Consider the following 13,276-nt stretch of genomic DNA (forward strand, 5'->3'; position numbering starts at 1 on the left):
ATCTACGAGTTGAGCCGACCACAACCAACCGCGCACGCAATGACCAAAGACTCCAACTCGATATCTTGGCATCATAAATTAGGGCATCCTAGTCTTGATGTTATGAAATTAATCAATAAAAGTTTATCATTTTCTATATCTGATTTTACCTAGTGTGAACCGTGTCACATTAGCAAGAGCAAAAAGCTCCCATTCGCAGTCTCATCGTTTCATACAACCGCACCGCTTGAACTCATTTATTCCGACCTATGGACTAGCCCAGTTTATTCGCGCGACAAATACAAATACTACGTTGTATTTGTTGATCATTTCAGCAAGTATGTATGGCTTTTTCCAATTAAAAATAAATCCGACACAACCCAAGTTTTTGTTCGGTTCAAAGCATTAGTCGAAAAATTCTTTCAAAAACCCATCCGTAAATTTTTTTTCCGATAATGGAGGTGAATTTATAAAATTAAATCCGACCTTACTAGACAACGGTATTAGTCATTTTACCTCTCCACCTCATACCCCGGAACATAACGGATATGCCGAAAGACGACACCGTCACATTGTTGAAACGGGCTTGGCCCTACTTTCCCACGCCAACCTACCCACCACCCTTTGGCCGTTTGCTTTTAGTACCGCAACATATCTCATTAATCGTATGCCTACTAAAATACTTCAAGGCCGAACACCTTATTCAATAATGCACAATTTACAACCCGACTATACAAAGCTCCACAACTTCGGGTGCCTTTGCTATCCATGGCTCCGACCATACATAAAGCATAAACTTGAATATCGCTCTACCCCGTGTATCTTTGTTGGATATTCATCCACTCAAAGTGCCTTCCATTGCCTTGACCCTACAACCAATCGCTTATATACATCCCGTCATGTTAAATTTATTGAAGATGAATTTCCCTATACCCGTCTCATACAAACAGCGCCTATCACGCCCACCCACACAAACCCGGATGACTGGTGTTCCCTAATTCTTCCCATAATTCCCACCCCACCTAATGTCGAGAAACCACCATCTCCAAACACCACTCGTCATCCCATCACACAAGTCTACACACGTAGACAACCACCCATTAACACCACCACTACCACGCCTACAACCCCTGCCCATCACACCACAAACTCTCCCTCCTCTTCTCCTCACTCACCCACACCTACCACGCCTACTACTCCTGTTATTCCTACCCCACCGCCACCACCTCCTATTCCAAATCGCACCATAGTCACACGACTAGCCAACAACATTGTCAAACCAAATCCGCGTTATGCCAACACCGCACTTACTTCCGCTACCAACCACACCCTACCCACCACAGTAAAACAAGCCTTAGTTTCACCTCAATGGCGAACAGCCATGCTTGATGAATTTAAGGCCTCGAAAAGAATAAGACGTGGACACTAGTTCCCAAACACCCATCTCACAATATAATTGGTTGTAAGTGGGTCTATCGGATCAAATATAATACGGATGGTTCCCTAAAACAACACAAAGCCCGCCTTGTCGCAAAAGGTTTTCATCAACGACCCGGCATCGACTACAATGAAACCTTTAGTCCGGTTGTAAAGCCAACTACAGTTCGCTTACTATTATCGCTAGCTGTCACCAACAATTGGACATTGCGACAACTAGATATTAACAATGCCTTCTTACAAGGGACTTTAAATGATAATGTATATATGGCCCAACCACAAGGCTTTGTTGACGCATCCAAACCCGATCATGTATGTAAACTCCACAAAGCTCTATACGGCCTCAAACAAGCTCCCCGAGCATGGTACACCGAACTCAAAGCATACCTTGTAACCTATGGCTTTCGTCAGTCCATCTCCGACTCCTCTCTATTTATCCTCAAAACCAAAACCACATGCGTTTATATGCTAGTATATGTAGACGATATCATTATCACAGGACCAAATCAGAATAATATACAACAATTCATTACTACATTATCAAATCGATTCTCATTAAAAGACCTCGGACCGCTCTCTTATTTTCTCGGAATCGAAGTCACTTACAATGCACTAGGAATACATTTAACTCAAACAAAGTATATACATGACCTCCTCGACAAATACAAAATGTCGAACGCTAAACCAAATAATACACCCATGGCAACCGATACTCACCTCATGCGCGAAGACGACAAACCAATACATGAACATTCGAACTATAGAGCTATCGTAGGTAGCCTACAATACTTATCCCTAACTCGACCTGACATCGCATTTACTGTCAACCGACTAGCACAATTTCTCCACCATCCCACTCACAACCACTGGACGGCACTCAAACGTCTTCTTCGTTACCTTCAAGGTACTCAAACTCATGGCATTCAATTGCATAAGACAACACCTCTCTGCCTTCATGCATTTTGTGATGCGGATTTCGCTGGCGACAAAGACAATTTTTTGTCCACAACCGGATACATTATCTACCTTGGACGAAACCCTATTTCATGGTCCTCGAAAAAGCAACGAGGCTTGGCACTCTCTACCACCGAAGCTGAATTTCGTGCTGTTGCTTCTGTCACCACCGAAACTCTTTGGCTACGAAACCTCCTCACCGAACTCAACATTCAAATCACTCGACCTCCAGCTCTTTACTGCGACAATATGTCAGCTACTCTATACGCAAAGAACCCAGTCTTTCACTCTCGCATGAAGCACATGGCACTCTCCTTCCATGTTGTTCGAGAACAGCTGCAGCTAGGCCACATTCGAATCCAACATGTCGCAAGCGATGATCAACTCGCAGACGCTCTCACAAAACCACTTCCAAAGCAACGATTCCTTGAGCTACGAAACAAGATTGGCCTTCATCCATCGACGTCCATCTTGCGGGGGCGTATTAACAATATACCTTCCTCTATTAACATATCACAAGATATTCATTAGTCTCTTCCTCAAGAAATGTATTATTGCATTTCTACTGTAGTCTTAGCAAGTAAATATTTTGTGTATACTCTTAGCATTAGTATAAATACATTGTAATTGGCATTCAATAAAATCATCCTTTACAATATCAAAACCCTTGTCTTATAATCATAATCATTCTCATATTCACAAGACCACCTAATCGTCCTAATGCATTGGCGCCTTGGCGGAACCACAAACGCTAGTAAGGTCGCTCACCCCAGCTAATAAAAATTTTTAACGCAACAACAATAACAAAGCCTTAGTTCCAAAAAAGAATTGGAGCCGCGACAAAAACGAATAATTATTCAAAAACACTAAGGCACAAATCCGATAAGTTAAATAAGAAAAAAAAAAGTACGTGTAAAATAAAATTCAATTCTGTCATATTATGGTTTTTGATCATAATTTTGAAATACTTCCCCAATGTCCTCTACGGAATGAGGGAAAATTTCCGAAACTTTTAGTTGAAGTTCATCGGTTCGTACTAAAATAATTTCCAAAATACCAAGTTATTATTCTCTGTGTCCCGCTGAATAGTTTACACTTGCTTTATTTTGTGAGGGAAATAAAGAAAGTGTAAACTATTGACTGAACGGATGGAGTATAAGTTATCGCCTATTCAGTTTTGGTTGCTTGTCATATTCTCGCATTAATTTATACACTTTGTCGAAAAGATCGTCTTCAGAAGCGTCATAATCCAACTTCAAGGTCTCTAGTACCCATTTTTTCTTGAGATTAATATCCATGTGATCAGAATGATCATAAATTTGCTTACTTCCTATTTTCAGCACTCTAACCGGAGAAACTAAACTTCTGACATGAGGAGCGATAAACATTAGATGTTTCGTAGCCTCTTCACTTATATACAGATCCAATTTAGTTTCGATGGCCGTGAAAGATGTACGTCTCATGTCTTGACTAAAGACACTGGTTGAATCATGGATGAAGCCAAACAAACCGCCATTCCCTGAGATACATCCAAGCCCGCGAGCATATTTGTGCAACGGGGGAATTGAAAAATCGTACTTGTTTATCCATATGCCCTTTGTTTTATCTTCCAACACCCATAATCTGCAATCCTTTACATATCCTACAGTATGACCCATGCTTATAAGCTTATCATTCACAATTACACGTCCATAACTATTACGTATCACATGAACATGTACAGGATTGTTTGGAGGGCCAGGAATTTCTTGAAATTTTTCGGAAACAAAATCAAATGAAAATAAACTGGGCATTTTCATCCAATACAATTCCCCTTGACATTCTACGAATGATGAAAAAGGTAGAAAAGTGGGAACATTCTTTATTTCCCACCAAATGTTGGAACCAAGTGTGGTAATCGCAGCTACATTTCCTTGGAAACTCGTGTTTCTTCTCTCGTCCTCGCTTCTTATTATCCCGATCTTAAGAATCTTATACTCTTTGGTGGACGGTAAATAACTAAAGAACCACCATTGTAAGAAATGGCATTCTTTAAATTTAGGAACATCAAGAACTTTTATTTCCTGTCCTATATGGGGATTGAAAATACGAAAGCTCATTGATTCCCTCGAGAAGACACATATCAAACCTCCACTTGATTGAAAATCCGAATACCTAGATCTTCCGATTTTATAATTAAAGATCTTTGAGGTAGTCAGATCATTCAGATGAGCTCCTGATTGTTCGACAGTATACATTCCCTCATTCCTTCCATTTTTGCCGTATGCAACAAAAAGACAGCCACGAGAATTCTGAAGTGCATGAGTTAATTGCAAATCTACAAAATTAGTGTCTGTAAGACAGTTGTACCAAAACTTACACGAGCGCCTCAGCTGTATAATTGAGTCGAATGGTAGCATCATCACAATGTTGTGCAGGATTTCACATGGAAGCCTATAGAAATACCCTCCAACCATCCTCATTCGCATCCTTATTCGCTTGTTCTTCTGTGATGCAAAATAATTGAACACAAGATTTCAATTTATACTAAATTATACAATATGTAATTAGGAAAGCTAGTTTATATAGAAATCGTAATTAGGAAAGCTACTTTAAAAATACAATTCTAATGTAATTAGGAAAGCTAGTTTAATTAGGAAAAGACATTGTTTTTGCCTTGATGTTATATTCCAAAATCCCAATAGGTTTCAGGTCTTGTACGATGTAAACACGTCCTAATAATTACGGATCGGGCTGGATCACAAATACTTATGTAAAGATACCCTACACAAGAATTCTGTAAAACGGGTTCTTTGTAGCCATTTTCCGTACTTTAGTTTTTGTAATCATATTTTTTAGGGGTGTAGTTTGGTTCAAACACAAAAGGTATAAGGTATGGGTTTGGAATGAGCGAAACCCATACCAAGTGTTTGTTTAGCAAACATAAGGGTTTCATACCCATACCTCAAACTGATAAGGTATGGGTTTCTCATACCCAAGGAGGGGGAGGGTATGAGATTGATACCTATGGGTATCAAATTAAAAACAAACAAAAAAATGTGAAAATAAAAATTATGGCAATATTGTAAATGAACTTTTATATAGTTATTGATTAAATATTTATTTTCATGATTTTATAATATTAAAATATATTATATTTTATATATTTTAGCTTTAATTGAGTTTCAAACCCATACCAGCCTGAATTGAAACAAACAACTGAATTGAGGAATGAAGTTAAAAGTCCAGACTTTATGAAGAGATTGATTTAGCCATTTTCCATACTGATGGGGCATATTCTGCACCGTTGACCAAGTCAACACACTGAGCAAGGTCAGAGACATCCACAGCAAAGTCAACATATCGACTGACCCTAGCCGACGCAATCCATCGGCTGTCACTGGGTCCCGACACGGCACCTAGCGGTAGGAGACATACCCGCGTACTCATATCCAAGACCCGTCGGTAGGCTGCCATAGGTCCATCGGCCGAGGGTAGAACAGTCTTTCCACCTGCTAGCCACTTGGCCACTTGGCCACTACGTGACAAAAGGTGAAAGTCTATAAATACTCCTCAACCTTCATTAAGGAAAGGATCCCACAACTTAACCTAAATACACTATTCATCTGGTAATATCCTCTTTATCTCTCTACAATACATACCTAGCCAAGTAATACAACTTAATCCTTTAAGTTTACTGACTTGAGCGTCGGAGTGAGTACGCTTGGCACAAAGCCAAGCCCTCAGTTCGTTCGTTGTTGCAGGAGAGCCGAGAGGAACGATAGAGGCAAGAAGGGTTCAACTCAAGACATTATTCTACAAGCCACGGGTGGTAACGATACTTGCTCTGGAATTACACCCGGAACAATTGGCGCCGTCTGTGGGGAATAGACACTAGAAGCTAGTCATATTCATTCCCAAAAAAAAAAAAAAAAAACAACAAAAACCCACCCAAAAAAAGCTAAGAAAATGTCGAAACAACAAGACGCAGTCGTGACCGACGAAACCGCGTTCTACCAAGATGATGCTTTCAACAACTCTGGAGTCGTACAGCCCTGCACCGGCGGAGTAATCCAACCAGAGTTCGGGATGCCAATAATACCCGACACGCCGCCGCCCGACCAACAGTCACCATCATGGGACAGGTGGTTGACGTAGCGAAACCGAAAATGCTCCTGGACCTAATCGATGTCGCCTTTGCTCTCACCGTCACGCCGACAAGAGCGGCGGAAACCGACCAGAGACCGGGGCCCAAAACGTGACTCGAGAAATTTGAACGGAGCACTAGGAGGAGCTGACCCAGTCAGGACGCCAGGGGAGCCCAAAGTGGGCGCGGCAGACCTAAGTCCTTCCCGCACTCGTGGGAGGACAACGTCCCCGCCGCACGAACGAGGCTTATCCCAAAGGAGCGGAGGAGTCCGACTCGGCGAGTTGGAGAAGAAGTCCGAGTCGAAGAAGGAGTCCCTCCCGCTATGAGGGGAGGAGCCAGATTAGGAATGCGAGGAGCCGATCGCCACGTATCGTTCGACACGTGGTCAGACAGCCCCTCAACGCCTACGTCCTAGAAGTTCAGGTGCCAACTAAGCTCAAGTTGCCACCTATTTCATACAAAGGAGATAGTGATCCATCCGACCACGCTGAGGCTTTCGAGTCTTACATGTCGGTATGGGAACAGCCTGATGAGGTCAGTGCGAGTTTTCCCAACAACTTTGCATGGGATGGCTCGGAGCCGGTACAAAGGGCTTCCCGACGGCTCGGTGTATTATTACGCCGACCTGAAGGACGCTTTCCTAGCCTTGATATTCCTGCAACAAAGAGAAGAGCCGTAGAGACATCGACCTCCCGACTATCGACAGAGGGAGGGGCGAGTCTCTCCGGAGCTATGTGAAGAGGTTTGATGGAAAGGTCCAGCAGATTCGAGAAATTAATCATTTGGCGGCCTTCGCGGCTGATGAAGGGCCTCCCAAGGGGAGCCCTAAAAAATGAGCTCATCAAGAGCGGAGGCCTGGGCTTGGACGCCGCCAGGAAGTTGGCCGACCAAGCCATCAAGGTGGATGACTATCACAAGACCTGGGTAGATCCCAGCGAGGCCGAGCTCTCGAGAAAGAAGAGTCGCGGGAGGACGACCGGGACGAAATACGTTGTGACAACAACGGTCGCGGTCCGATGAAAGACGCCGTGAGAATAATAGGTCACGGTCGGACAGATCCGACCGGAAAGCGAGGACTCGGCGGGCGCGGGTGGAATTCGAGAACGTACCACCGAGGCGGTATAGTGAAAAAACCCCTCTCGTCGTATCAGCCGCCGAGGTCTTCGCCCTGAGCAAAAACGAGGGCCAGAAGTGGGAGAGACCCCCCAAGCCAAAAAGTGACGGTGACACGAGCCAGTACTGTGAGTACCACGGCCACACCGGCCATTTAACCAACGACTGCCGCCATCTGAAGAATGCCATAGAGGAACTGATCCGGAAGGGAAGCCTCGGCAAGTACGTTGCAAAAGGCCAAAAGACTGACGCCGGCAGTTCAGATAAGAAGTCCGTCTTCGAGCGGATAGGAGTGATTCATGTTGTCATCGGGGGCAACGAAAACGGAGGGTCCGCTCATGGGCACAAACGACACCTGAACGAGCTATATCAGGCCATCAACTTTGTGCCCAACTCAGGGATCCCCTCTGCAAATATCCCCGATATGACTATTGGAAGAAAGGACTACGAAGGGTCATCGCTCCTCACGGCGACCCGCTTGTAGTCAATTTGGACATATCCAACCACCTGGTCAAGAGGTGCACGATTGACACGGCGCGCATACACGAACATCATGTTCGGAGAGTGCTTTCTCGGCCTCGGCACTGAAGATCAAGGACTTGAGCCCCCGCACCAACCCCTATACGGACTTCTCGGGGCTGGCCGGTACCGTTGGGATCAATCAGACTCCCGGTGACGTTCGGCGAAAAGAATGCGGCTAAAAACGTCCTAGCCGAGTTCGTGGTCATCGACGGCTCGTCCGCCTACAACGTTCTCATAGGCCGGGTCACCCTGAGCGAGGCCGACGCAGTGATGTCCATCCGGGCCCTAACACTGATGTATGTCTCGGACCGGGGGGAAGCGCATAAGCTCGTCTCCAAAGACGAGAAGGATGAGGTGGTCAACGTCCAGATAGCTGCCCGAGGATGCAACATGCAATCCCTCAAAGAGGCGAAGAAGTCCGAAAAAGGAAAAAGCCCGTCCTTACAGCAGGAGGGCGACCTCATGGATACAACTAGTGGCTGACTGGGAAGGTGTGCCTGTGATGAGCCATTAGGGCATTGGTAATCTCGTGAAAATTTATGTAGCGGCGGAGGTGTCCAAAACAGCTGTGGACACCCCAACGCATGTTTTTACCTAATGAAAAAACCATCCAAGCCTTCCATCAAAGTAAATTTTTCCCATCAGTTATTTAAAAGAAACCGACGCCGCTCACACCTTTCATACCGACAAGAGCGGCGATCGATATCAAGAAACGGGCCTTGAGCTCACCTGTCACACCGACAAGAGCGGCGGTCGCTATGAAGAAATACAGCGCGTCGTCGCAGATCACCCCAAGTAGTAGACGCCACGGCGATCCACCCCAAGAGGTAGACGCCGTCGCAAATCACTCCAAGTGGTAGACGCCACGTAACACGCTATCAAGAAACGGACGCCGGCTCACACTGTCACACCGACAAGAGCGGCAGTCGCTATGAAGAAATACAGCGCCGTCGCAGTCACCCCAAGTAGTAGACGCCACGGCAGTCACCCCAAGAGGTAGACGCCGTCGCAGTCACTCCAAGTGGTAGACGCCACCTAACACGCTATCAAGAAACGGACACCGGCTCACACTGTCACACCGACAAGAGCGGCAGTCGCTATGAAGAAATACAGCGCCGTCGCAGTCACCCCAAGTAGTAGACGCCACGACAGTCACCCCAAGAGGTAGACGCGTCGCAGATCACTCCAAGTGGTAGACGCCACGTAACACGCTATCAAGAAACAGTACGCTCGGCTCACACTGTCACACCGACAAGAGCGGCGATCGCTATGAAGAAATACAGCGTCGTCGCAGTCACCCCAAGTAGTAGACGCCACGGCAGTCACCCCAAGAGGTAGACGGCGTCGCAGTCACTCCAAGTGGTAGACGCCACGTAACACGCTATCAAGAAACGGACGCCGGCTCACACTGTCGCACCGACAAGAGCGGCAGTCGCTATGAAGAAATACAGCGCCGTCGCAGTCACCCCAAGTAGTAGACGCCACGGCAGTCACCCCAAGAGGTAGACGCCGTCGCAGTCACTCCAAGTGGTAGACGCCACGTAACACGCTATCAAGAAACAGACGCCGGCTCACACTGTCACACCGACAAGAGCGGATCAAGATCAAGAAATAGACGCCGGCTCACCTTTGTCACACCGACAAGAGCGGCGATCGAACATGGAGCACTCGCCGCCGACACCGTCACACCGGCAAGAATGGCAATCACACTCAGGAAATAAACACCTAAGACTGCCTCGACCAGGCCAAGGCGGAAGCAGAGGAGGCGCCCAATTAATAACATAAAAAAAAATCAGACAAGGATGAGAAAAGACCTCGGCCAAGCCGGAGGCAGAGGAAACGAGCTCTTATTAAATATGTTTCAGCAAATTACAAAGAATACAGACAATGGCCGTCCCCATTGGGATGAGCCAAAGCACAACCTGCCAAAGTTGTACAAACTACCAGGGAAGAAAAGCAAAAGTTACAAGTATATCATTTGAAGCGCCAAAAGATGGCAGAGAGGAAGGGTTTAGTATTTGGCCCCTGAACGGCTGAAACAGATCTGCTGTAAACTTGTTCTCATCAAGCAGCACATAGTAGTGTGTGAAGAGATAAGGCAATCCGAGACGCCAGGTGAGCCTGGTGACCGCCGCCCGTCGCCCTATGACTGTTGCTGCTTGCCATCAGCAGCGGTAGCCGCATCTTCTTCAAGGGGCAACCCAGCAGCTTTCCTAGCAGCCTCGGCCTTGGCCTCGGCATCATCAGCTGCCCTCATCCTCTCGGCTTCCTCCTTGGCCGCCTTAGCCTTCTCAGCAAGAGCTGCTTTCTCCGCGGCCGCCTCCTTCTCCATCTTCGCCCTCACCGCCTCCTTGGCCTTCTCCGCCACGGCTTTCTCCTTAGCCTCGAGCTTATCATCAAGCAGCTCGTCAAATTGGCCCCACGGAAAGGAACCATCAATAGGGAAAAGCTCCCCGATCACTTCCCTAGCGACTTCTTGGCCAAATCCCGAATTCAGCGCACAGTTTGGGGAGCATGACGGTTTGGAGCATCTCAATGTCCTCCTCCTTTTGCTTGATGATGGCCTCTTTGCCCCGAATCACCTCCGCCTGAGCCTTAAACAGGCCCCTGGATTCGTCCCTCTGCTGGAGATAGAGGTCGGCACGCCTCTGAACAAGGTTACATTTCTCCAGCAGCTTCGCAGCTTCGGCTGCCGCAGCCTCGGCCTTGGCTCTCTCAGCAAGGACCTCCTTTTCAGCGTCCTCCCTGAGTTTCCTCTCAGCCAAGAGCGCCTTCTCAGCATCTCCCTAAGCTTCGCTCATTAAGGAGATCCGGCCGCCGACGCCGCCACCTGCTTAGTGGCATTACGCTCAAAAACAGCTTGAGCAACGGCTTTCTCCTGCTCCATGAGACGAGCACCGGTAACCACGTTCCACCTCGCCAGCTCCTTAATCAGCTTCGTACCTTCCTCTATAAGCTGGGAGACGGAAGCCTTCTGGGATGAGGGGACGGTGGTGACACTGTGACCACCAGCCTGCAGCTGGGAGAGGGAAGCCTTCTGGGATGAAGAGTTGACGGTGACGCCTTGATCACCAACCTGCGCAGAGATCCCCTCCACTTGCTGCCCAATGAGAGCAAAAGCCGGCGGCGGCTGGTCTACAAAAATTTAATAAAGGCATCAGTATCAACATATTTCGACATATCAGAGAGCCTGTCATCAGGGGCACCTAATGACCCGGCTAAATTTGAGCCACAGGATAGATAGGTACCATGTTTGGCCTTCTTGGCCGGAAGAGGCACCTCCTTGCCAACGGTAGAGGCCGTCCTTTTCCTCTTACAAATAAGGGGAGATCCCTCCGCATCAGAGTCCCCCTCATCGGGAATATCAACAATCTCCACCTTCTTAAGGGAGGAGATGGGAGTTGGAACCGGTGTCGACGCCGTTGCCGCTGAAGGCTTTGTTTTCCGCGTCCGACGCACTACGCCGCTAACAACCCTCGCCTGCGCCTCCTCCTTGCTCAAGACCTTCAGCCGCTGTTCCATAAGATCATTCGGCGACGTCCGGCGGTCATGGGCTAGAGCCTTGGGATGCAAGTTAGCAACGGTTTTATCTTTGTGCAGCCCCATTCTCCGAAGGATATCCTCAGATAAGTCCGGTCCAAAGTGGTCTGCAAAAGAAACAAAGCAAGAGTCAAGTAGAGGAAATAAATCGAGGTTCGAAAAGCAGAAACATTGAGAGCGGTGATGGGCCTCACACCGACCCCACTCACCCCGTGCTAGGGCCGGTATGAGGCCGACATAGCAAAGCGGCTCATCCAGAAGAATGATCTGCGTCGGGGGAATCCATCTTTTCGGCATCCCACTCTTGTCCACCTCAAAGAGCCTCATTGCCAGCCTCTCATCCCCCTTGAGAACGACCCTGCTGGCATCCATTTTAAGATGCTTCCGAGTGACCCATCTGTCATGCTCCGCCCTAGTCTCACATCGCAAATTAACCTGGTGCTGGAAGGAGCGGGGCAGCGGATAGTCATCCGGCACTTTAACGTACACCCACCGACCTTGCCAGTCCTTGCAAGAAGAAAGTTTGTCAACAGAGACATAACCCTGCTCCGTTTGCACACTGTACCATCCGACGCGGCCAGGGATCGATGGTTTAAGATGATGAAGTCGGCGGAATAAATTCACCGTCGGAGCCTCTCCCTTAAAGAGACAAAGCCAGACAAAACCGATTATGGTTCTCATAGCCAGCGGGTGCAGTTGGGCAACGGCAACGTTCATGGCTCTAATTATGGCCATAACGTACCCATTCAGCGGAAACCGGAGCCCGTACTCCAAATGCCGCATATATACGCCAGTATAGCCCGGCGGAGGACAACATACGGCCTGACCCTCCTCAGGGATAACAATTTTGTATCCCCTACCAAAGAAAAAATGGTCCTCGAAAAGTTTCCCGCCGGAACAACTGGCAAGCTTATGGGACCAAGCACGGTCAAGACGAACCTTACAGACATCGCCGTGATCCATGACATACTGTCTCCCCTCATTAGGACGAGAACTTTCCGCATCATCGCCAAAGTCATCACCAAAATCACCTAAAGAATCATCATCTTCCCACTCCTCCAGAATTTGAGGATCAACTTCGGGAGAAGGAGACCTAGGGCCCCCCGACGCAGGTGTACTAGTCCCGGCATAAGCAGAAGACATGTTCACAACGATTATTAACGAAATAAGAGATGAAAAAGTTCGTTTGTTTACCTTAAAAGAAAAAACACTCGCCGGATCAAAGACTCTGAAGATTGGAAGAAAAGGAAGCCCTTGAAAGTTTAGAAAGATGAAGATTTTGGAGAAAATTTGAGAAAATGAAATTAGTGGCCAAAATCACGGAAAAAGCGCCTATTTATAGGGAAAAAGCCCATGAAGAAGGACCAATCGAGCACGGACCCATGAAGCGACAGCCAATCAGCGAGCAGACACGTGTCGAGCATGCAACCACGGAATGTCAATCGTCGCAACAGTTAAACGTCAATCAATGCAACAGTGACCAAGCGTCTTCAACACGCCCATTCACATCTCTTCGACTATTCATCTTCCTCAACAAATTCCTAGGTATCTAGTCTCCCCGCCACCGATCAACCAAGCTAGGAAGCACGGGGCTGGGGCAAT

General features: G+C 47.2%; 1 protein-coding gene across 1 annotated transcript; it reads right to left on the minus strand.

The window, feature by feature from the left end:
• Positions 1 to 3,530: 3,530 nt before the first annotated feature.
• On the minus strand, positions 3,531 to 4,838 carry LOC141587479 (F-box protein At3g07870-like). The gene has a single exon (XM_074408962.1). It carries the CDS (start codon positions 4,836 to 4,838, stop codon positions 3,531 to 3,533), a length of 1,308 nt encoding a protein of 435 aa, XP_074265063.1.
• Positions 4,839 to 13,276: the final 8,438 nt, after the last annotated feature.

The sequence above is a fragment of the Silene latifolia genome, chromosome 6, assembly GCF_048544455.1.
Source record: "Silene latifolia isolate original U9 population chromosome 6, ASM4854445v1, whole genome shotgun sequence".
Taxonomy (NCBI): Eukaryota; Viridiplantae; Streptophyta; class Magnoliopsida; order Caryophyllales; family Caryophyllaceae; genus Silene; species Silene latifolia.

Coding starts and splice junctions, on each gene's coding strand:
- LOC141587479 (XM_074408962.1), bottom strand. CDS start 4,838: ATGCGAATGAGGATGGTTGGAGGGTATTTCTATAGGCTTCCATGTGAA.